We start from the raw sequence: 25943 nt of genomic DNA on the forward strand, positions 1-25943 counted from the left end.
TTTCTCATTACATCTTTTTGGAAGTATTTTCAATGAATTTGTGAGGTTTCCCCGATTAAAATGAAATGAAACAAAACCTTACTCAAAGACGCATATATTTATGGAATTGAAAAGTGTTTTCAATAATTAAAGAATGTTTTACAGATAATTGAAAATAATCCAGACGAGATCACATTTGGCTTGTTTTCATTAGAAATCTTTACCAATTCATTGTTAATACTGTAATGAATTAATAGAAAGTATACAAATTTTTATTTGCAACAATATATCGCTAGCGTTGAATAAACGTAAATAAATTTGTTGCTTGAAAGTAGGAATTATTGTAGATATGAAGAAACTGAAAAGAAAGCTAAATTAGAATATAACACAGAAATATTGAAAAGAAAATTGATCGTATAATTAGAACTTCCTATGAATTTCATAAGATTAACATTTATTCCAATTATTTTAGAAGGAATGGAACAAATTAATAAATATTTATTGGATAAACTACTACAAAAATAGGATTTATTTATTAGAAGTGAATCCGTCATGGTGGGCAAAGCGTCCAGTTCTTTTCGCGTAAACCAAACAGTTTTCAACAAAGAAATACTGCACAATATATTACAAAGCAACGTAATAGGTTGATTAATAAGTTTTGTCATTCGATAAAATTTATTGAGCAACCTAGTACTATACTGTTCAATAAGTTTTATCAAACGACAAAACTTATTGAACAACCTAATATTACTATACGTCGCAAAAAAAGCGTTTAAAACTTTTAATTACAAAATGTAGATAATAATACATTTCTAAATTTTGCGAAACCTTCCAAATTATTTACATTGTTAACAAATAAGAAGAATGTACGATGTCGAACACCTTACTTAGCAATTTTTAAAGCAAAATCAAATTTATTCGGATCTTGACTATGAATCGAGGAAATTCGTATTATTTATGGGTTCACCTAATACAATGTAAAATTGAACCTTCTTGATATAATGAAATTAATGATACTATTTAAAATTTTAATCAGTTATAACCAAATTATTTTCACTAATAAGTGCAAAAATATTGTTTTGGCCTATTCAGAATTTTTTAATAATATATATATATATATATATATATATATATATATATATATATATATATAAAATTATATATACATATATTAAATTCGTAATGCTTTCATTTGTTAAGCGCTTTGACAAATGTCTCGATAACTCCAATGAATTTCAAAAATAAGTAGGCATGAACTCTCTTAAAAAGAAAACACCAAAAGTTTTCAGTATTGTTAAATCTCCTACAATATTTGAAAAATAATCCGTAAACATTTAAAAACATTTCGTATTAAAATTTTATTTCTTCGAAACGTTTTATTTATTAAATTCTTTCCTTTAGAAGAAGAGCAGAAAAGCCTCTATGATTTTACCTGATTGTCTTCAAGAATTTCAATAGTTTCCTCTTCGATATGAAGAACATTTAATTTCGTACGGTCGTGTAACTCTTTCTGAAAATCGAGATCGCTCCAAGTATCATGGAGCTCCTTCAAAATTTTTTCCATTGCCATCTCTCTCACCGACTTAGCAACAATATTCTTGACTTCTTCTTCATATTCGTGCAATTGCAGTTTCAATAAATCGTCCAACGTGGTATGGTCGGTCATACTAAATGCTACCTACCATTAAATATAATTCACATTCCATTAACATCATAATTGTCGAAGTTATAACATTAACATAAATCATTTGATTAAAAAACACACAATCTGTCACTATTTAAATTCTATGTCAATGCATTATTTATATCTTCCTTTCTGTTTTTCTTATTACTTCAATTATTCTGTTGCAAAAAGAACGCACAAGTTGTTTACATCGACGCTCCGCCCATAATCAGTTACCGTCTCTGTCTGTCCGTCTCAATTAATCAAAAGCTGGCATAGATTATACATTTAACTGAAGTTTAAATTAAGGATAGACAATCTGTGTGGTATTTCATATGAAGAAATTAACTTAATTTAGACAATAAATGATATATGTTTCAACAGTACGGTGAAATCAAGATTAGTTTTAAATTTAATTACCCGTGTTTCAGCCATTAATTCTCTCCAATGTCTGTCCCTAATTGCCGGGTTCTGCAATTCTGAAACAGCTCTTAACGATGCCATCATGTTTCTTACTTGTGCTTCAACGTCCGCGTATACTGGCCAAGGACGTGTATCTTTATCGAGTTCTACAAAAAGAAATGTGATTTTAACACGTTTCTAGAGATATTTCTGTTTATATACAATATCAACCGAATAACTAAATGAGAATTGAGGTGCCTATTTCAATTAAAAAATTGTTTGTAATTTTTTTTTAGTCTCCTGATTACAGTTAATAACAATGTTCTATTCAGGGATAGGTGAAATTTATTTCAGTAAGTATTGGAATGACGAATAATATTACTAATTTGTGTGACTGCTGAATAATTTCATTTACCTGCATCGTTAAATACAAAATACATGAACGTTTTGTGTCTTACCAGTAAATGCCGAATGCATTAGTACCCATTTCATATTCAATAATTAATACTTTAACTTATTAGCGTAAGATATAGATAAATTCTATTTAGTAGCAGCTGTGCGATCATTGAACGTTTATCATACTTGCAGAAAGTTATAATAATAACTGTGCAACAGTTAAGTATGTATAGGAATGATTTAAATAGAATTTAAAATGATCGATTCCTTGTACATTTGACTGAAAAATTGTTTAAATTTGGACCCTGTGCAAATGATATTATAAAACCAAAAGTATTACTTTAATATCGGATAGTTACTTCGTTACGAAGGAAGCTCATTTCAAGAAAAACCGAATGAAAATCACTGTTACACAAATAATACGACAAGCGAAAAAAATATTTCTTACGCCTTAATTCTCGTAGAAGTTTCTTGCATTCTTGATCCATAAATTCAACATCAATCTTTTTCCAAACAGTTGTTTTCCATTCATTCAGACTAGTGTTGATTACAATCACATAATCCCATATAATTTTCAAAAGATGTAACTCTCTCTTTATTCGTTTATTCACCTTAAACTCGGGCATTTCTTGTTCGAAGATTACAGTTTGATCTTGCAAATCATTCTCTTCCAATGAAAATCTCAAAACTTCTTTATGTATTTTATTTAATTTATCGTAAGGATTTATAGAATCGGTACTACAAATAATTTAACCAATTAGTTTCAATTACAGCAGAACACATTAAAAAGATATTAATATTAACTTACAATTTTTAACTATATTGCAAGGAATATTATCATTATAGTTATAAATTTACTTGAAAACGTCTTCCTTATGAAATTCTTCCTTAAAACGCTGCTGTTTAAAATCATAGTAACTTAATCTCTTCTTCAGGAGTTCAATTTGACGAGTCATTAAAGGTTGAACAACATGTTTTACTTGAGCAGCTATTTTTTTCAACGTTTCCCACCTATCAGGTAATTCTGTTAACATCTGAAAGATTTTCGAAGACAAAGGTACTTCATAGCTCTGCAGTAGTTCTAGCGTTTTCTGAAAAATGAATCGATAAATATAAAACAGAAAAGTATATAATATTAATAACATTTTTTCTTTTGTAAACGTTACCACAAATTTGAACATATAGGTAACTGGTATGAGACTGTGCGAACAAAAATAGAAATTTCTGACACCCTGTATATCTATACCTATAAACTATTTAGTAGACATACATAATAATAATAATCTATCGTATCAATTAAATAACTATATTTCATTCAATGTACCGTATGCATTTAATCGTTCAACATCATCATGTCTCATATTTGTATTTACGACCTGATAATTCGTTTCAAAATTACGGTATCATAGTACAATTATTGTGTATCAATAATAACATTAATCTATTGTTTTCATATAATTGTAATTATTTTATAATTACTGTAGATAACTAAACCGTTCCTAACTTGTTCGTTACGTGCCAAACAGATTTATTAATTTCAAATGTTATTATAATAGAATAGGAAAAATTACAAATAAATTCTGTGATGAAGTAAAAATGGAAAATATGATTCAATGCATAGAATGAAAAAAATGGTTTTATGAAAATTATAGAGATGTATCAAGAAGAATAAAGATTTATTATTATCCTTACTGAGAACAGGTACATAGGTATATATTTATGTTAAATATGCAATGTAACAATACTTTTATTTTTATTTTCATTCGCAAATCTAGTATTTTTAAAGGAGATACAACTTAAGAAACCAAAAGGTACAATTTAGAAGATCGGTTACCTCAATTGTATCTCTTTTATGAAATTTGAAAAATGCTTATAACAAATTATTTTGTTGTAGGGAAAAATATAAAATACTAGGCACGTTAAACATTCAGTTAATAACTTATAAAGAAATTAGTATGAAATAGGAAATATAATGCAAAATATTTTTCGGCAACTCTCCACTACTGTTTAAATTAAAATAATTGGAAAGTTGTGTCAAACAATTTTGCTGATCCATTACAAAATTTCTCATTGAGACGAAATAAAAATTTTATTGTTCCCACATAGAATAATGACTCAGACCGCTAACAACTTATGCAGGTAAACACGAGTAGAAGTTTACTTTTTTAGGCGCTACTATTCTTTGTCACTGTCATCAGTTAGTATTGAAGTTGACTTAAACAAAGCATGAACAATTGCTTGAACAGAAACTCGGCACTAATTCAATAGTTCTTACTTTATTATTTTTACTATACTTTTACCTTGATAGGTTCGAACATGTCTTCGATTTCAAAATGTCGATCTCTGATTTCTTTCAAGAAATAAATAGTCTCTAAAAGTGCTTCGTAATCGTCCTCTTGAATAGTATGTGAAAAATTTATCATCACCGCGTCAAAAAATTTTGACAAATTTTCCAGTCTGGAACAAATTAAAATGAATTTATTGAAATACTTTCATGAAACGTTAATCATGATAGTACCAAAAAATAGATCACTATTCTGTTATTGGTACTACAATTATGTTTCTAAATTCTAAATTCATTTATGCAGGAACTATAATGTAAATAAATTTAACTCCACTAACCCCTCGCTCAGGTTTCGACTTTATAGAGGTATCACATGAACTATAACGATTCGATTTGGCTAAATCTAAAGGAAAAGTATGGTGGAAGTACAGGAAAAATGGGAAAAAACAGCGAGGACTTGACTTCGTCAGATGAAGTGTAACATAATAAACTTCTGTAATTATAGTATAAATATTTATAATTGCAAATTTTATCTATCAGTTGTAAACAGTACAAACGACGATCAATTTCAGATTGAAATAAAAAGATCCATTCTTGGAATAAAATCGCCTACCACAGTTAACAAAATTTTGGAAGGAGATCCAATTTTTTAACTTTTATCGAGAACTTACTGTAGTTGCAGAGTATAAATTGAAAAACCTTAAAACTAGTAATGTAAAATGTAATTACTGTGTAGTAATCCATTTGACCAAATATTCCTTTAGTATATTAGCCCACTTGCAAATTATGTTTAAAAGAGTCTGCTTGAAGGGCTTCAAATCAAGTCTTAGCCAGCGACAAATAACGTGTTCGTTCGGTATGTGATCGCATTTTTCATATAGATTCATAAAATAATCAATTTCTCGTTTGAAATCAGTCAAATCTGGTTCTTTTGGTTTTATATTTTCCGGAATATATTCTGGATGTTCTTCAAGCATTTGTCTTTCATCAGGATTAAGGTACCGAGAAAATTGAAGGAAATAGTTTAAGAATGCCTGTTTGTCATCCAACCACAACCAAGAATAGGTTTCGTATATCTGGAAATAATTATTTTGGTAAATGACTCTGTAATGTTTCCTGTAATATATTGCCATTCTACTGTTCAAATATGCTGTTATTACACTAAAAGAAATAGAGCAATGGTTGTGAACTTGCCAGTAGATACTTTATCAGTTTATGTTACATGTCCTTCGATAGGATGAATACTAAATTATGCATTTTCAGTAACGAAAACATTTGAACACTACATAATGCTTTGATTTAATATAAACGAAACATATTTGTTCTTGTTTCTCCTACAAGTCATTTAATATACTTTACAAAACTATAAAAATTATTTACTCAATTTATAAACATCATATTTATGTAACATTAAACGAAATTATACACAATTATCGTATTACAAAAATAATATTCAAGAAACGACTTCGCGTTTTTGGTTTGCAAATAGTTCAATCTATACCATTATACATAATATAAATTATGACATCTGACATCTCTTTTACACTGTAACAAGCATCTTCAAATCAATTATCGTTATTGTTATTACCATGATTATTATACACTAGAATCTACATATCGTATATTATACACCAGGCTTATATTGTCGAAGAAGAGAACTCAAAAAAATAAAATAATAGAGAATCAGTATTTCCTTATTTCCATAAGGAATATAATTTAAGTGCATGTTAAAGTACAATTGATTTGATTGAAACATGAAAGTGTTGAATGTTAAAATATAACTGACAATATTGTAACGATTAAAAAAGTGTGCTACTAAAATAATATTTTTTAATTCTTAATATTTTCTAATTAAATTCGAATGTGTAAGTTTTTCAATATTTTTGCATTAAAATTGATATTATTGCTCACCTGAGCGTACTCCTTCGTTTCTATTAAAGTAAGTTTTACTCTATTGCAAGTTTCTTCTAACATAAAGACAATGCCATCTTCTTCTGCCAGATCAATCTTTGAAAACAAAGATTAAGTAAGAATTCTTAAATTGTTTGAATAAAAAATATATTAACCGATAATTCTTTTATTTATTGCGACACAATTTAAGGTCTTTTGTCTTAATATTGATGTCATATAGAATTGGTATTAAATACAAAAACAAATCAAACATACATTTTTATTTCAAAGTTGTACTAAAAAAAATAGTACCAAGAATCCGGGATTAGATTACAAAAATAACAAATTGTCAAATTCGATGTACCACGCCTTCCCGTTATCCGATCGAATTCAGATTTTGGCATAATTTTAGGAGGTGTCCCCAAAAAATTCCAAGGTTTAAAAATAAGGTCCACCCTTAGGGTGTACATATACCATTTGAGAGGAATATGACACGTCAAAAGTTTCCTCTTTCCTTTCTCGTCAAATTTTCAGTTGTTGGGTAACTAAACCGCTAAATGTGTGTGTTGTTTAAACTTTATAATAGCTTATCAATCCAATGAACAAATTATTATTTATTAAATACAGATCACTGTAAAATATGAAAAGTATTGATCTCATGTTTCGGAATTTATTCATAAACTACTATGATGCTTTATAAAAATTTGTTAATTGGATTAATTTCATAAAGCAAAAATGTCGTGAAGCTATTAATACATTTTAGTTCATAGCATTTGCAGTATCCAAAATACACGTATCGCAATTAATTATTAAAATGAAATTATGATACTTACTTAGTAAATAATAACTTATTTCTGGAATTTACAATTTATTATAAACTTTAAATATCGTTCTTATTTATCGTGTAGTTTTTAAACACATTAATACAAGGCACCTAACGTTTCGGTTGCGGAACAACTAAAAGCTAATGAAAAGAGATGCATTTAGCATATTCCCTTCAAATGGTAGAAATTAACACTGACAGGTGTTAACACATTCCTTCGTGTATATTGTATTACCTTTGACGTGAATTCGATAAATAAAAATGTAATAAAGCTACGATTAATGTCTTAAAACTTTTGATAAAAAAAAAGAATGAGATAGTAAAATTTGGAATAATATACTGCATAATGTTCGTGTTCTTCAACAATTTCGGTATCGACGCGCGGAATAAGGGTACCCATCTTCATCATATCAAGTAATAGTCCTTCGAAGAAAGCATAGAATCCTTCAGTATCGTCCACGTCCACCGATGGTTGGAAGTAGATAAGTGGATTCTTTCAACATGTGAAAGGTTAATAGGTATGGTTTTAGAATTACCGCAAAAAACAAAATATAAATTCTAAGAATTTATTTAACAATAATGATAAATATATAAATATGTCTCTAAAAAGTTTGTAAAAATTAGCAGTTCTGTAATTTAAGATTTTTGAAATTTTTAAATATACGCATAATATATATTTACCCCTAAACATAGTTGTATTTCGAACAAAGGATAAATGTTGGCTTCATGATCTGTTTCATCCAATATGTAACAAATACTGCAAAAATGATGACATTTATTTTACAAAATCGTATCCTATTATTCGGAGGTCAAATATTGCTTTAATAGGTATATTGTTAATCATGAAAAGTCCCATTAAAAAACTAATATTAATGACAAAAATATAATGCCTACAAAAGCAGTCCGTGTGTAATTGTTGATATGCTAAACTTTAAATGCGTTTTTCTCAAAATACATTTCTTAAGACTACTTGCACTGTCAACTTTTAATATACTTTACGAAATTTAGTGTGCATATAAGCGATAACATTATATTTGACACATTGGATTACTTTCCTTATTCTTTACCTTATTAGGTTTTTGTTCCCTTACAAAGGAAAACAATTTTTCGTAAAATATCTTTTTTCGTTCAAATGACGTGATTATGTCAATTTTTGAAAAAGAAATTGAAAATCATCCTTAAACAAGCAAAAGTTAATACGATATAATTTTATGAAATTTCATTTCCATCGGACAACTATGGGAACTTGAATCATGCAGACAGTGTAATTTCATATATTCGCACTGCACGTATATGCAGAAATTAATTTGTTGGCCATTTATTTAAATGCAACGGCGGCAAAAAACAAAATTAAATAAATTCATTTAGTAGATTTTTTTGAATAAATTCCATAAGTCTTTTTTCCAGGACGACAAGGATTTGTAACTCTTTCATATTACGAATATAATAATTGTATCAGTATTAACCATTAGTACTATACAAGTTACTATTAATATTATGATACATAATATTAGCATACGTAATTTATAAAAATTAAAACTTCTAAGATATATTATAAATTATAAAAATGAAAGAAAGTAAGATATGTTGTAAATCGAAAAAATGAAAAATTGTAAGATAAATTATAAATTATAAAAATGAAGAATCATGAGATACGTTATAAATTATAGAAATTAATCAATTAACCTAGTGGAAACTGCTTGAATGAGGCCTTTAGAAATTAGTTTGTCAACGTAGACAAGATAAGGATGCCATTTTGCACGTCGGAGCTCTAAGGTCTCTTTATCAACATCTTCTTCTTCTTCCTCCGTTTCTTCTTCTTCTTCCGGTGATTCTTCATATTCAGTCTCTTCATCTATCCTATGTAGTGATTAATGCAAAATTATTGGATAATACTAAAAGTGATATAAATAGTTTGACATATTACTTATTCAAAAGTGAGAAAGTAATGATTTACACGAGCGATTATAATTCGTAATACAATTATGCTTCTAAAATTCTCATCAAGAATTTCGGAAGCAAACACATGTTTACAATATATTAAATGATTAATTCCAGGTTATGAATGTTTAATTGAAAAGATTACAAAAATAAAATGATGTTTCGTCCAAGTTTTATTTGTAAACTCGTTAAGTTAAGTTGACGTAGCTAAACCATTCTCGTTAAGGGCAATTAACATATTCACGATGCACATATACATATGGAATCTAAAAGTCGCAATATATAGGTTATAGATTCAATATTTAAAAGGGGATCAAGGTCACGGTCTAATAAACACTAAAACGAGTTAAATTCTTATCATTATTTGTTGACTCGTTACTGGTCATTTCCATTAAATCGATAAGATTTAAATTTCTCTAACTTTCGTTATATTTATCAGAATCAACCATTTTGAATCAAATTTAGTTCAATAAAATTATACAACAAGTTTAACAAATTTGTTTTTACTACACCTTACAGATTCACCTTCATCTCCTTCTTCAGTCAGTGGCGCTCTCTTTTCATCTTTTATTTCTTCGACGGTATAGTCTACATTATCAAGCGAATAACAAATTTAAAAAATATATTTCAATACGGAAGATCAAAATATTTGATTAAATCTCTAATATAAATTGAAAACCCACCATCACGAAATTCTGATTCGTCTTTTTCATAAAAATGGTCTGGTAATAAATCAAAATATAATTTATAATTTTCTTTCAATATTCGTTTAAGTTGTGCAGCAGTTCTTTCGACTTCGGTGAACCTTTCCTCAAATCTATCTTCTCTCTCTGAGATTGCCAATAAATTTTCATCTTTCGCATCTTTACGATAAAGGATTGGTAACATCGCCCAGGAGTACATCACATCCAAAATATTTTTTAAATTATATTGCGCTAGGAACACTCTAGTGTGCAGTTTTCGAGTAACTGTTAGTAGGTTGTCGATGTAGCTTAGAACCTCTAAAACGTTTCATTACATATGTATTGTGTATGGCTTAACTAATTGTATAAATTTTGTTCAGCTGAATGTAATTCAACTTTTGAAAAAAATTAAAAACGTAAAATGAAAATTTCAAAAAAGGACAGACGTAAATAAAGTACTGAAAGATTTGTTCAAGTGAAGTAAAAAGTAAAGCAAGAAATGTTTGTAAAGAGTGTCCTTAAACTGAATTGATTTTAAGACACATCAGTTGTTAATACTTTTTCATAAAGTTTTAACATTGTTAAAAGTATGAAGAATCAATTATTGTGATGTTTATGTGGTTGTAACGTAATAAGTATTCTTTTTTTATGGAAACCCATCATCAATATAACCATATCAATATATCAAGTTCAATTTAGTTTAATTCACTTTTCACATGCTTAACAAACGATATCCTTATTCAAGTAATTTGACTAATTAGCTAATAACCCTTTTCGACAAGCTTCCGATGTCACGTGGCTGAAACACTAAATAGCGTTTGAACTTTATTTTACGAATTAAATTAAGGTAGGGCTACTTTCTTTCTCGTCTTATGTATAGTTATAATTCAACGTAATACTACTGATAGAATTTTGTAAATATTTCGAAAACTAAAAAAGACGCATGCCGAAGGCACAAAGACGGTTAGCTTTGTTTAATACGCGGTCGATCTACTTTAGTGGAAAGCGACACCGATCACTAACACTACGTTTAATACTAATATCACTGTAATATATAATATCCTTAAATATACTTCAATATACCGCACGAGTACAAGAGTTATTTGGGGGCTCGTACGGGGATTAATAACTTCAAAGATCTCTTCTCCAGTGATCCGAGGAGAAGAGAAAGAGAAGAACAACATTACTTATACATATAGATTATATTAACGTGATGTAACTTCAATTTGAACAAGCCTTTTTTATCTAACTTATGCTTCGATCTTTTCAAATGTGATTAAAATTTTAAATAATCGAAATCAGCAAGAAACTATCAAATTTTAAATCGACAAATAAATTACATAATTAATTTTGAAGAAACATTAATTCTGTACCTTCGGAATTCCAATGGTAATTTTCTAGACTATAATTAATTAAGTCATCAATATTTTCAACTTCTTCTTTCACTAATTGAAATTCCACTGGGACAGTTTCACTTCTTAATTTATTGTACCTAAAATGCAGTTAATTATAATTTAAATAATACCAAAGATATTAGAGTAAAACTGCACTTATTCCGGCTAATTAAGGTACATGATGTTTAAGTAATCGGTTTTGGCAACAGAATTTGAATAATTGTATTTTTATTTAAAACAAAAAGCAAATCAAGAGTAACGAAATTACAGTGGAAGCTTTATTTTATAGTCAGATACGCTTAACGCCAACCTAAGTACGAACTATTAGCTCGTGAGAGACAGATCGCTCAGAGTATAGTCAGTGAACAGACTTATCCACGGAGCTGAACACAATACGTTCTGACAGTAACTTATAGAGAATGACGCATACGACGTTTTACGAAAATCCAGAAGACCGTATTGAAATCCACTCGATAAAAGTAAAATATTTACACAGTAAAGAGTGTAAATACTTCAGTAAGACTTGCACTAAAAAATAGAAAACAATTGCTGTTTCCAGATGATATGTTAAGATTAATTAGAATATTATTCTTATTTTGTGTATACATTTGCTCCAATCCGACTTATATCATCTGAAAAAGTATTAAACAAGATCTAATAGAAATAGTTTTTCGTTACAATTTAAAAAGTGTATATTTCGTTATAACGAATAATGTGCTCATTTTTTGGATAAATCGAAGAAATGAATGTAACTCGTATATAACAATGATGATTTATAAAAACTGCATATCATCCGAAAGCAGTAATCTTTACTATTTCTTAGTGGAAGTCTCATTAAAGTATTTTTGCTTTTTCAAAAATTATTTATTTATTTTGACTTATAAACTTGAGAAAAAATTTACGTCGATGTTTATACGTAAATCTGGGAATATACAAAATTTGAAAGAAATCCTTGGCTTCCCCCCTCCCCCCACTACCCCACCATTTCGTCGTTTTAGAACAAAACTCCTTTGCTATTTAAAAAAAAAAAACAATGGATTGGAAGAAACAATTATACAAATATCTCTTCAGCTACAAACATATACCATGTATAGCAAGTATTCTATGAAAAATCATCAGCAGAATTGTTCTTTAATTATGAGTCCACTGACACACCCGGAATGAAACATTCTCCCTTCCTTTTCCTACTTTCACTCGCTCATACTTCCGTCACACCCTTTAGAAGCCGCAACAAGTTATTTTATGTGGTCATCACTCCAAGCATTTATACTAAATATTATATTATCGAAAAATTCTACCGTACTATCGACATTCTAACGAGTTTACGCGGAGTGAGATGTAACACAAGTTAAGATTCGATAAACTTTATCAGAACAGAATAACTATATAACTTACCATTGTATAATTAACTTGAGATCGTAAGTGGTTCTGAAAAAGAATTGTGATCTATTGTAAAATGCGATAGCTTCGTCGGGAAGGTCGGTCCTCTTCATGATTATCATATAACGAATTTCTCTTAACAGAGTAGTCAATTCAGGGTCGAAATTCAATTCCAGTAGTTTGTCCTCTTTAATATTTAGCAAAGTTTTCGACAAATGAATTTCACAAATTTCGGGCACAGTTGCCGCCCATGCAGTAAATATTTCGTTCTCTTTCTCATCAATAATCGACTTGAAGAAATTTTATAAATTATTTACTTATCATTTTCAAATTTCTACAATAAACATGCACAAGGTCATGAAGAATTGAATTCCATAAAATATACTATAACATTTTATTATGTTCTCAATTTTGTTTCGTTTTGGGGTGGGGCAAATAGTAGACTGATAGGAAGTGAATAAAAGTGCATTTTAAAAAATGTATTAAAAAAAAGGAACCGAAAGTAAGTTAACAACATAAAGGTCACAATTTTATATATTATATTATAACTGTACAAAAGTATAATAAACGAGATATACAGTACTGTTTACTTGAATAGTCTCAATCAAAAATATGAGTATTAATGGATAAATGAAAAAAGATTTTATGCGATGTTTTTATACTATATGTAAGTAAGATACGCATATGATATGGATTAATAGATAGCATTTGTTTCAATTCTTGTGACAATTTTTGAGAATTCAAAAGGCGTATTCACATGAATAGCTTCACTTCCTTTTTCTTGCTTATTTAACAATTATCCACAAGCGAGTGAAGACGTATCATTTAAAAATAATTGTGAAATTTGATTAAGAGTATTATATCCATTACATTTTTATTATTCTTATCATTTTGCTATTATGGGTCACGGAATCGCTTTGAATGTTCAAAAGATTGATTAAGTGAAAGCTTCAAAAGAAGAAAGATTTTCTCATCGTCACACATGTGCTGATTCTATTATAATATGGGGTGGAATATCTTATTTCGGAATCGTTGATTTAGTAATAATAGAAGGGAAACAAGATGCGAGGAAGTACTTAAGTATTTTAGAGAATACTGTGTATAATGCAAGAATGGTTTTTTAATCAAAATATTTAAGTTTTACCATGACAAGCGATATCCTCTGACTTACATATTATAGAAGGTGTCTAGGGACATTTATAGCGGTGGGAATAAATCGTTCTGATCTTATTAATGCCATTAAGTTAACACAGAGTAAGGTAAGACAATTCTTATCTTCATTCACTATACAATTCGCTTCCCCATCGAATTTTTCAAGTTATGAGAAACAATGTCAAACATACTAAATATTAAAGAACTGAAATTTCAATTTGTACGTGTATTTTCACCTACTTTTTAAAGTGAGGCTATTCATGTGACATACGCTAGAAACCATTTTCTTAAATTTTGTTTATAATTTGAAGTAATATAAAAATTTTTCAGTTTCCAGTTATAGAAACATGTATAAAAAATATAAAATTAAGAAAAAGCGTTTTTTTTTCACATTACCAGTAATATATTTAAAAAATAAGTAAAGCTATTTAAATAGACAGCACTATATGTAGGTGACTACTTGAACGAAACGATTTATGATAAAGTGAAGGTTATGAAAGAACTGTATCTGACAAAAAGAAAATTGGATAGGAAAAAGTAGATCAATTTAATTACTAACTTACTTGAGAGCAGGTCACGGAATAGAAGCTATCCATTGCATATACTGTTTGGTACGTAAAATGAATAAAACACATCGAGAATGAACGAAATAGAATAATAATGAACAAGCCTCGTATTAAATACACTTAACGGCTATAAATTCAAAGCAATGTTGCACACGTGTCGATATATCAACCCTTAAGAAAGAAATATATGGTGATCCATAAATGCATAACAATACTTTAAGGCATGAATCTACACACAAAAATAAATAAAACATGTCATTTGAACATACGTGTATGTCCTATATTCCTTAATTTTCCAGTTACGAAGAATTAAAAAGAACTTTCGAAGTTCCACCTCGTGTCACAACATGAACCTTCATGTTTTTGTACATTTGATCCTTATCTAATCTTTACAAACAATATCATCGGCATTCTAAGATTCATTAATAATCCAAATTTGTTGTCAGAATCTCAATCCCGCGAGTTTAATGCAGATCTACAAATGGCATGCTAGTCATGTACGCTTTTGTTGAAATGATCGACATGCATTTCATAATCTACCAAAAAGGATACAATATGGTATTAAGACTATTCAAGGAATACCTAAGTTTTGAACGACTGGGAGCTCAATACTAAAACTTAACACATAGGGTGTGTTGAAGCATGCGGAATACACTTCGAACATTTTCTTGCATTCTTCATAACACAAAAAGCAAGGAACGTAGGATATAATAGGTTGTTCAATAAGGTTTATCGAACAACAAAACTTATTGAGCAACCTAATATATTTATGTAATGTTTTTTACCTATGTATTTTAGTATGTAAATTCGCGCTCTGAAGTATGAATATGCATTTGTGAATTACCCTGCATTTATCACTATATGTTTATGAGAGTATTATCGATGAGTTTGCGAAGTTTTTTCGGTAAATATAACGGCAAACACAATTTGATACGGAAGTGTGTATAATTGTAAAATTCAGAATTAATTTATTTTACTTTCGATTAAAAATAATCCGAAGACCATGCAGGATCTCATTGTTAGCCAGAAAATTTTGTCAATTTATGGATGTTTTCATGAGTATATAATGAAAAATGTACATATTTTTATTTTCCTTTAATGGTTAATAATGAATACGTGTTCAGCATCGTGTTGAACTTTGAGCTAAAATCACAATCGACCTCGGTTTCAAGTAAACTGGTGATCCCGATTTTATAAGTTGAAAGCAGAAAATTCTGTATATAAAAAAAGTTATTGTAGCTCGAAAATAGAATAATAATGTAGCGTTGTCGTTGCTGTTGTTACAAACAGATTACGATGGTTAGACATTGTATTTCATAAAGTAATGGTTCGTTCATTATTTTATTAACAATTACTTGAAGTTCCTCGTATTTGGTTTTGAGATTGTTTCTCATTTTTGCTATGACTAATGGGTGGTCAATCGTAAGTAAGCTTTGAACTGGAAAACGACATCTTTCTCGTAGCTTCAGTAATAAACACAAAGCTGCTGCTACTGGTGGTAAGTATTGATTTACCAACATATGTGATGCACCTTGATCCGATTTAAAACTGTTATCAAATGTAATCTACAAATTGAAAAGTTATTTAATTTGGTGACATTAATGATTATAAAGGACATTAAATTAAACTCATTCTTTCATTAGGAGAATTTCGCCGACCTAGCGATAATACTGTCCAACAAACTGAAACTTTTTTCTGAAAGTTACTCTATATTATATATATATATATCAAATTGTTTAGTCAATTAATCGTTGAACTTTATTATTTTTATTATTTCCTATTTCAATAACAAAATAATTCATTTTTACCTTTGTATCATTAAAGTGTTGTTCTATTTTTTGGACCAGATTTTCATAATTATGCCACAATTGAATCATTATTATAGGTCTATTAGCAATTGAACCCATCATCCAAATCAATTTAAAAATTGACTCCAAATTATGACATTCCATGAAGGCTTGATCAAAAATACTTGCTAATCGTCGATCGAATTGTTCTACCTTTGATTTAAAAATGTTTTAGTTAGTTAAGAACATAATCTAAAAGATAGATAAAAATTGGAAACAAGGATCAAGGAAATTCAAACATTGAAATTAATAGAAAATTATCAATAATCCTTTAAAAAGATGTTTTATCCCGCAATCGGTAATCTATACTTTTTAAATTATTAAGTATATAAGAAAGTTCTCGTGATTACATGCTTAATCTTGGCGTTTCGATATTTGTCTTTCATTCTTTACGAAACATTTTGTAGGAATTTTATTTAGTAAGTTAGTGGTGGTTATAAAATAAGGGTAAATAAAGTTCTAGGATATACGAGTATTGAATGATGTAGTAGTAGGAACAAAACATTAACAAATCACACAATTAATAACTACGCTAACTACGCTAACTACGCTGACTACGCTATTCTTTCTTTACACGACACAACGCGTTTCGACGATTTTCCAACAATGACTCTCAATAACTGCCAAAGACTGCTAAAGACTGCCCCAAACGCTCTTCAAACTTTATGATGATTATACTAATCTCTATTGCTTTATAAAACTTCTCTTTAATGGTTTTGTAATGTCACATAATTTTTTTTCACATTACGTTATTTACTTTCAACAAATTACTCACTTCAGCGAAAAATTTCTCTAAATCATCGGTAAATCGTATTTCTTCGGGCAGTAAAACATCGTAAATTGCTTCTCCGAAAGTCTGATATAATTTAATAAACTCTTCGTAAATATTGTTAATCATAGAAAGCAAAGATTTTGCTTTTAAACCGGCCATTTCTATCCTTTCTAGTTTTAAATAATCTTGAACAACATCAAATAACGACTACAAACAAAACATAACAATACATAATAAAATTGCACTGTTAGAAAAAACATTGAAGTAATATTATACGTATAAAGAACAAAGCGACTATTCATTCACTTCTTAATTATTTACTATTTATTATCATAAATTTTTAGAAAAATAAGTACTTGTAAAGTAAAATTTATTGTCAACCATTTTATACGAGTATGTATGTTATCAAATTCGGAAAAATTATGCTCTACTGTAAAAAAAAAACTTGTTTCAAACCAAATAAAATAAAATCATACGCCATGTTTCACCACACCTGTATTTCTCTAAGTCTCTTATCAAACATTTGAATTCTCTCAAAAACTAATTTTTCGTGGAATGTCCAAGGTATAGGTTCAGCGGGAGATTTAAAGTAGATTTCAATTCTCTCTTTAAACATTCGAAACGTTTCTTGATAAAAATCAAGGAGTGGCAACACTTCTGTTATTTTCGTTCTATTTTCATTAATATCTCCTTCGAATAAAGTTGATGGATCTATATATTTGACTGCCTGCAACAAATATTGAAAACATTATCACCTTAAAGACAAACAAAGAAAAACACTACGTGCAGCCTTTTTTTGTAGCATGTTATGGAAAATAACATAAACATGTCGGTCACGTGTTTTTTTATATACAAAAATTGATGTGTAAAAGTTTCTGGTCAGAGCAATTTTTCATGTTATTTTCAAAAGGGAGAGAAAGATGAATTTCAACTAATTTTGGATAGAAAAGTATGACAGGAAAAAGACGATAGCGTAACAAATAAATCCTGTTTATTTATTTATCTACTGTCCCTCTTTCTCTTCGACTAGCTCTGAAAAGCGCCCATCCCCTCTTGAATTTTATCATTTGTATCGTAAGTTTCCTACGTGTTAATTGGAAATTAAAACCACCCGAGCAGGACCACTATACTCAGACATGTAGATTACATTTGTTAGTCTAGTTGCAAACCACGGAACACCTGCTCCTACGTGGATAATAATTTATTAACACTTAAACATCTTTTATTGACACTTTATCGGATGGGCAGACTTCACTCACCAATTCCATCAGATAAAAAACAACATGAAAAGAATACTCTAATGCAGACGGTTCGCAAATGTCTTCTATGTGCACCCTTGGGGAGACCCGCCGCGCACAGAATGCAGGGTAAGAAGTGTGCCTTATGAAAGAAGAGGCGAGCGAGGGGGCCCATGCTGACTCCGATAGGCGGGAGTGTGAATGTGAGTGCAGATACGGTTTCATCCTGCGTGAGTGCATTTGCGGAGAGTGCGTATATAGTATGTGTGTGGACGCGTCTTCGCAAGTGCGAGTGCGGAGTCGTCAATTGCAGCAGCAGTGACACCGTCTGCCATGGAGGTAAACGATGTGAAAACCGTCGCTGCTGCAGTGACTTCAACGGAACGCCTGTAGGAGGCGGAGCAACCATTAATAAATAATAGTCTTCAACCTCCTCCTCTAGGCCTACCATTGCCAAGAGGCTCAGGATCTAATGTTCCAAGTCTTCGCATAGTGGGAGATTGGTCTGGCAATCGCTGTCGAGCCATACCGCGTCTTCGAGCTCTCTCACTAGCTTGGTGACTAGCGGAAGACTCATAGCCTTCAAGTAATAGGCTGTTTAATAAATTTTATCGTTCAATAAGAAATAGAGCTATTAGGTTCGTCGTATTATTTTTCTAAAGATGGTACAATTGTTTGATGAATATGTGAGAAGTTTCATATAGATCTGTCGACTCATTCGTATATTTACAGTTGTTAAAGATTGAAATGTCATAGTATTTTTTTACCATGAAAGAAACAACAAAACTTATTGAACAACCTAGTAGTACCTGAAAAGAACGAAAAGTATACCTTCGGACGAAAAGTAATTTCAAACACCCCTTGCAAAGGTAAATGGACAACGTGTGCTAAAGAACAAACTCGCTATAACTCGACAAAAAGGTCCAATAGAACGTATTTTTATACGAACTTCTTCAATTGTTTTCATGTGCAAAATGTATATTTGAAACAATTTTGCACATACTATGAGACACCCCGCATATAAGTTTATTAAACTAAAACAAATCACTACCATTAAAAAATTTACATTTGAAAAAGAAGAGAAATTTAGTTTAAAGGTACAGCAGAATTTTTTCACACAACAACATTTGCATTTTGTAGATACATCGATGCATTATAGACAAAATAAAATATCAATTCATTTTTTCCTCTACTACATTTTCTATTCATTCAAATAGAATGAAAATATTTCAAGATCATAGCTCACTATGTGTAATAATAATATAATACCTGTCTAATAAATAGGTCTGATATTTCACGTAATAGAGCAATCATTCTTTCCATAGTGTAATACTTCGAGTTTGACCACATTAAACAGGCGCAATGCATTAACGCTTTCAATTTTAATCCTAGATCTTTGAATTCAGTATTATCGATTTCCTGAAAATAAGATTCTAGTGGCTTCAAGTAAAGGTTAATATCTCTTGTCTCCAACAATGCTGAAATCAGAAAACAAATGATTTTAAGATGAAGGATGCAAAAGATTCTACGCTTAATTGCACTATAATTTCTGCCTTTTTTCTCTTTTGTTTATAATATACATTTGTCCTTTTATTTCAAACAACTATATTTCTTTCAATTAAATCTCTTCTATCTTTAGGAAGATAATACCAGCAGTAAAAATGTGCAAGATCTACGAGAAAGCAGACAACATTGGTTTGAAATTATTCAAGGAATATCTAACATTTTTGAGCAAGTGCGGAACTCAATGCTAAGGCATGCAGTAGCGTGTGTTGAGGCACGAAACGAACACTTCGAACATATTCTTTAATTTTTCATAATTCGGAAAGTAAGATACATAAGACATTTGTTCATACGATGTTTTTTATCTACTTTAGTACGTAGATTCACTTTTTAAAGTATAGATTTGAATTTATAAATTACTTTATACATTACTCTTTGTTTCATAGCACTCAAACGAGAAATCCCCTTTAAGAGTATATACAAAATAAAGTACTTTTTTACTTCAACGAAGAAGATATTAAAGTATATATTATAACGGCTAAATTTCTATCTAAAAACTTTGTCTATCTAACATCTTAATCCATATTTTCGAAAATTTTTACATACTTGCAGCTACATTTTTCACCAAATTTTTGAAAAACTCCGAATAGGGACTTTGCATTTCATTTAAAAACATATCTATACGTAATGCTCTTGGATCTTTTAACTGAAGGTAAAGCGATTCCATATTCTTTAGTCTCATGTTCCAATAATTTAACTCTGAAAAAGTTAATACATTAAAGCAATAATAATTGTTAATAGTACAATACATTAGTAATAAATTAGTAATATGTATTTACAGAAGTCGAGGAAATATTAAGTAAATGTTAATAAAAAATACAAATTTTCTATGTTTACCACAGTATATTTCTACAGATTATCTAAATTGCATGGCATATTAAAACATATTAAGTATCTTACAAAACAAATCAGTCATAATTTCATATTCTATTTGTAGTTCAATAAGTCTCATTACAAACAAAGTATAGTAACTGATATTTCTCACTAGCAGAATTATATTTACTCAAGCACAAAATGACACAGATTTTTATGCGTCAGAAAATAACTGACTTGTTTGGAAAACCCACAAAAAATGAAGGACGATACAAATTATTAGAAACCTTCTAATACTCCCAATATAACTGCCAAAGAAAGATAGAGGGGATCATCCCTTTTCAATGGCAAAAGATTGATTATCTTCTTATAAATTTTTTCCATTTTTTGTGAAAGGATCTATCACTGCTTTTGTGATAGAGCCTGACATTCGTCGCATCTGTTGAAGTACGATACTGTTTCTTAAAAATGATTTATTTGTATTGTATTGAAGAAATGAATGAAATAAAAGAATTGATAGTGTCTTACGTAACTTATACTTAACGTATAACGTATAACGTATAACGTATAACGTATAACGTATAACGTATAACGTATAACGTATAACGTATAACGTATAACGTATAACGTACATATGGTTAAGTTTTTTCCCGAATATATATTATTGAGCTCAAGATGTACTTAACGTCATTGCTTCTTTCTCAGTGAATACAATCAGTGCTAAACTCGCATACTTCGAGCAATCATTTCGAAAATATTGTACACAAAAGAAAAGCCTTTCGTATCATTCCATTGAAGTAATGTATTGAAAACAATATTCATGAAACATCATAAACACAGTCTTTGGCACTTCAGTAACTATTCTTAAGAAGAGAGGGTATGAAACAAAAATGCAGAAGGTAACTTGTTTATCAATGTGATATATATTAAAAGTAATCGAGTCAATCAAATTACCAGACGTAGGTAATTCTTGTTCACTCTTCGACAACTTTGAAAACTCTGTATTGAGAATCTCGTTAATTTGGGTCGCCCATTTTATTATGATTTCCTCTACATTATTTTTCAGTCGCAACTTCTTAGAAGTGTCTTTTTCAGAATCTAATTGTTCATTCAAAAGGTTCTCAATGCCTAATGGCATTGGCAGTAATGTTTGTCCTGTTATCTTTCCTTTTACCTAATGAATTGTTTATTTGTATTAAATGTAATTCTTTTTTTAAAAATTACTTAAACAGAGAATTCACAGAATTAACCATTTAAAACCTGAATAATTCCTTCATTTTTATAATTAAAAAATTGTTCATTTTAAAATTGTTTGGTTTTGAGAGGAATACGGATGTTTTTAAAATCTATGATGGAAGGTCTTTCAAGGTTTAGTATGAAGAAATATACATATATTTTAATAAGTATACGTGACGTGAAAACGGGAGCAGACTAATGTACAATGTAAGTTTAACATATTTTCGATAATTTAATTTTATCACAGCTAATAAATATCAAATAAATTACAAATAAATATCCAGTTAGATATATGTAATTCACTGTGTTTTATTTACGCAGCCCTTACATTTGATTCTAAGAAATAATGACCTCGGCAACATATAATATTTCGAAGTTATTGAAATTGGTGAAGCCACTTCGGCTCTGTAAAGACGAGTGCGAGTTAGAGGGACTGAAAACTGGTGAAAAACGGATCGAAATAAACGAAATATTGATACTTTGTCTTGTTCTGTCTTTCGAGAGTCTGATACTCCGTCCTTCTTGTGCAATGCTTCGTCTATCTGGTGGCGTTCCTGTCTCGCTTTCATTCCATTTCGCTTTTACTATCGACTAAAAAGAAGTGGGAAACGATGGTTTGGTAAACGTGTCTCCTCTATGTTAGGAGCTTGCGCCGATCCTAAACCGCGAATTAACGAATAAATATTGTATGTCATTCTGTTTGAAGAAAGTTGCTAATCTTGAAACATCTTTGACACTTTGAAACAATTAAATAACACCATACTATGTCTTCCTCGAAACCAAATAACTTCTGCCTAATACATTGTTTATTGTGTCTAAAAATAAAAGAATTATTCAAGTCCCTTATTTTAAATCGTACCGAATTTAATCATAACGATGAAGTTTCAGGTTATAAATTTGAAACAATAAATTTAGAATAATTTCTGTGAACTTAAATTTTACTAAATAAATAGTACTGCAAATGATCACTAAAAATTGTTTCTCCATTAATAGGAATTCAAATTTTTACCTGCCATATTAGGCTTCGGAGATCGTAAACTTGTTTTTTTACATCTTTACGAACAACGGCCGGCCAGCCAACATGATTCTTTGGATTAGATAAAATAGGTACATATGCCTGTAAGAATTATTAAAACCATTATTATTTGTTGAATTAAATAAATGTTTGTGTATATGAATTTTGCAACGTAATAGGTTTTCATGTTAATTTGAAATATGAATTTATATACAATACGAACCTAAAAATAATATGTAAATAATTAAATTCAAAAGTCAGTAATACATAATAAATTTGAATTAATACGAAATTTTCAAATTATGTATATTACTGTATAATAAATACAAATATATTGGCATTATTTATCTATCACATTTGTTTTTCCAAATTTTCTCTAAAGTTTTTTACGATGCCTCTCCTTCACAATATTCGTCACGTACAGCATTGCCAAAAACAGTGACCAAAATTCAGTTTTAAAAAGTGAAGGAAGATAGCGTAACAATAGTTAACGATCTGCTTAGATAAAAAACAGAGTAATAGAAACTGCGTCACTACGCTATTTTATTCCAATTTTTCAAACTGAGTTTCAACAACTTTTTCTGACAACATTGGTCGCGTAATCGACTTGGATATGTGATCGCCTTAATTAATAACGAAAATGCGTGTAATTTGAAATGATATGACTAATCTAATTCGTTGGCAACTTACGATCTCAGCGTAGTACATTGTTCGTACAGTTTGGAAAGTTACGCACTATGAAGGCTTATAATTATTTCTTATACCATTTGTTTTGGCGCTATAAACGCTTACAAGATACATAATGCCATAACTATAAAATCATCGATCGTGCTAATGCTATTAGAAGAAGTAAATAAAATAAGAAAAGCAACAAAGAAAATGTAACTATTTATAATACATACGTTGCAAGAAAATTTTTGATTTCTTTCTAACGAAAGTTAATTATATTTAGAAGAAAAAAAATAATTTCATGATGAATTTCAATTTTTGTATTAAGAAACTCAAAGTTTATTGACAAAATATACTTATTATCGATTTTTTTCCTAAATACACAACTAAAACGGTAATTTTTACATTTAGCATTAGTAAATTGTTACAAATTGTTTTCTTTTGCACCATCTTTATTACTTCTCCTTATTTACTCTCCATTTTAACATACCTACTTATAATTGCTTAGAATCTCAAAATGAACTTGTACATACACAAACAAACGTATGTGCAAAAAAATTGAGCCGAATATATTGCAAGTATTACAAGAATTTAATATTCTTCTTTAACGATGATTTTACGGTCAGAAAATCATAACTCATAACTAACATCCTCGACAAGAACGGCCAATTCTTCAATCGCGTTCGGCGCCATATCACCCGGTATCAGCACAGCCTTGTAATTATCTTCGGTAACGAGTTGGGGTTTTCTCTTAACAAAGTACGTCAACTTTCTCTTGGACTCCGTTATTTCGAGATAGGGTACCAAGACACCGGCAGGTGTCAGTTTCAACACGAGGATCGTTTCCGATGGCGTATTGAAGAATTTTACAATTGTATCCTAAATGTGAAAGTCAAATAATTTAATGAATAATAAAATGAACGGTAAATTCATTAATCATTATCTATTCTTGTATCAAGAATTAAATAATGCATTAGCTCAAGATATTTGTAAAGCTTTTTTATTATAAAAAAAGGGAATATCAAACAGATTCAAGCATCTGTTATAGAAGTTATAAAAGTCTAAATTTCTTTAACTTTATTTGCCCGTAAATGTAACTGCAACAGTGCAATTACCATTTCTGTCGTACAATTACATTTTAATCATTTTCTTTTACTATTTTATGTGTAAATATATTAAAACAACATGAATGAAGCACAGCCGAAATTAATGTTAACTACGATTAAAACAACGATAAAAATACACCGTACTAATTCACAACATAATATCAGAACAGATTATATCAAATCATGTTACAGTAATAAAATAAAAAATATACATTTGATATTTTGTTTTAATAACATTAATAGACCTGAGCAACTTTGATTTGAAATAAAAATAAGATTTAACTATTCGAAATTAACTATTAAACGAGTACTGTTGTTTACGGGAAAAAATATATATATATATATATATATATATATATATATATATATATATTATATTATCTCGTTATGACGAAATATAAAATGTCAGAGTATTCGTCAACTGATTTATGTATTCGATAAAAGTGTTCAAAATTTTATAAGTATTTCACTTACAAAAGCACTCAACGCTATCCATCACCGAATTGAATATAATTTTTAAACGAAACAAAGTTATACGTTAGGCTTTGTTAAAGTACGCAATATTTTATTATATCTTTCTATTTTAACTTGTTAATTAACTGTAAAGCACTTTAGTTGTGTGAAGTATTGGTATACCTTAAAGTCTGCATTTGATAACATTTTTGTCCACCTCTCCACCTTTAGTGTCCGTGAGTATGTAAGATAATTGTAGATATACTCGAACCGTTCATCTTCTTCCTTTTTCTCCGTATCTTTTTTATCAGTCATTTTCTCTATTTAATATTTTTTACTTTACTTATTGAAAGTTTACTTAAATTCAATTACTAGTTTAAATTCATCTATATTATTAATACTTCGTAACCAATTGATTTCCTCTTGTAAAATTACAAAAAAATAAGACGATACATTACAGGGAAATGTAGCTAGATTCAGAGATATCTTTTTCGACCTGACATTCAGTCTCGCTTGAACTGTAACGAGATTACATTTTTCCAAATTCGATACATTTAGTAAATTCTACTCAATTCGAGGATTCGTCAACAATTATTTAATAATTAACAACTTCTTGAAAATTGATATTAATGACTATATTTAAGGCTTTATTCGTTGCAATTACATCAATTTTATAAA

The 25943-nt window shown here is 29.3% G+C and overlaps 1 protein-coding gene across 1 annotated transcript in view; it reads right to left on the minus strand.

The window, feature by feature from the left end:
* LOC143154785 (dynein beta chain, ciliary) overlaps positions 1-25580 on the minus strand; it is a 71823-nt gene extending 46243 nt beyond the window's left edge. Inside the window, exons 1-32 of the mRNA XM_076326747.1 lie at positions 25449-25580; positions 24355-24585; positions 23032-23139; positions 21741-21960; positions 20520-20672; positions 20267-20299; positions 19680-19888; positions 17666-17899; positions 17176-17379; positions 16362-16553; positions 16237-16260; positions 15909-16118; positions 15670-15767; positions 14888-14940; positions 14672-14782; positions 14551-14591; positions 12851-13125; positions 11435-11553; positions 10062-10379; positions 9891-9966; positions 9124-9297; positions 8918-8979; positions 8332-8419; positions 8119-8194; positions 7778-7930; positions 6636-6731; positions 5454-5800; positions 4741-4897; positions 3299-3531; positions 2889-3178; positions 2063-2211; positions 1412-1657 (exon numbers count right to left, since the gene is read on the minus strand). Of these exons, the coding sequence (XP_076182862.1) occupies positions 1412-1657; positions 2063-2211; positions 2889-3178; positions 3299-3531; positions 4741-4897; positions 5454-5800; positions 6636-6731; positions 7778-7930; positions 8119-8194; positions 8332-8419; positions 8918-8979; positions 9124-9297; positions 9891-9966; positions 10062-10379; positions 11435-11553; positions 12851-13125; positions 14551-14591; positions 14672-14782; positions 14888-14940; positions 15670-15767; positions 15909-16118; positions 16237-16260; positions 16362-16553; positions 17176-17379; positions 17666-17899; positions 19680-19888; positions 20267-20299; positions 20520-20672; positions 21741-21960; positions 23032-23139; positions 24355-24585; positions 25449-25580 (5112 nt within the window). The remainder of the gene's footprint in view (positions 1-1411; positions 1658-2062; positions 2212-2888; positions 3179-3298; positions 3532-4740; positions 4898-5453; positions 5801-6635; positions 6732-7777; positions 7931-8118; positions 8195-8331; positions 8420-8917; positions 8980-9123; positions 9298-9890; positions 9967-10061; positions 10380-11434; positions 11554-12850; positions 13126-14550; positions 14592-14671; positions 14783-14887; positions 14941-15669; positions 15768-15908; positions 16119-16236; positions 16261-16361; positions 16554-17175; positions 17380-17665; positions 17900-19679; positions 19889-20266; positions 20300-20519; positions 20673-21740; positions 21961-23031; positions 23140-24354; positions 24586-25448) is intronic.
* Positions 25581-25943: the final 363 nt, after the last annotated feature.

Source organism: Ptiloglossa arizonensis, chromosome 2 (genome assembly GCF_051014685.1).
Source record: "Ptiloglossa arizonensis isolate GNS036 chromosome 2, iyPtiAriz1_principal, whole genome shotgun sequence".
NCBI classification, from domain to species: Eukaryota; Metazoa; Arthropoda; class Insecta; order Hymenoptera; family Colletidae; genus Ptiloglossa; species Ptiloglossa arizonensis.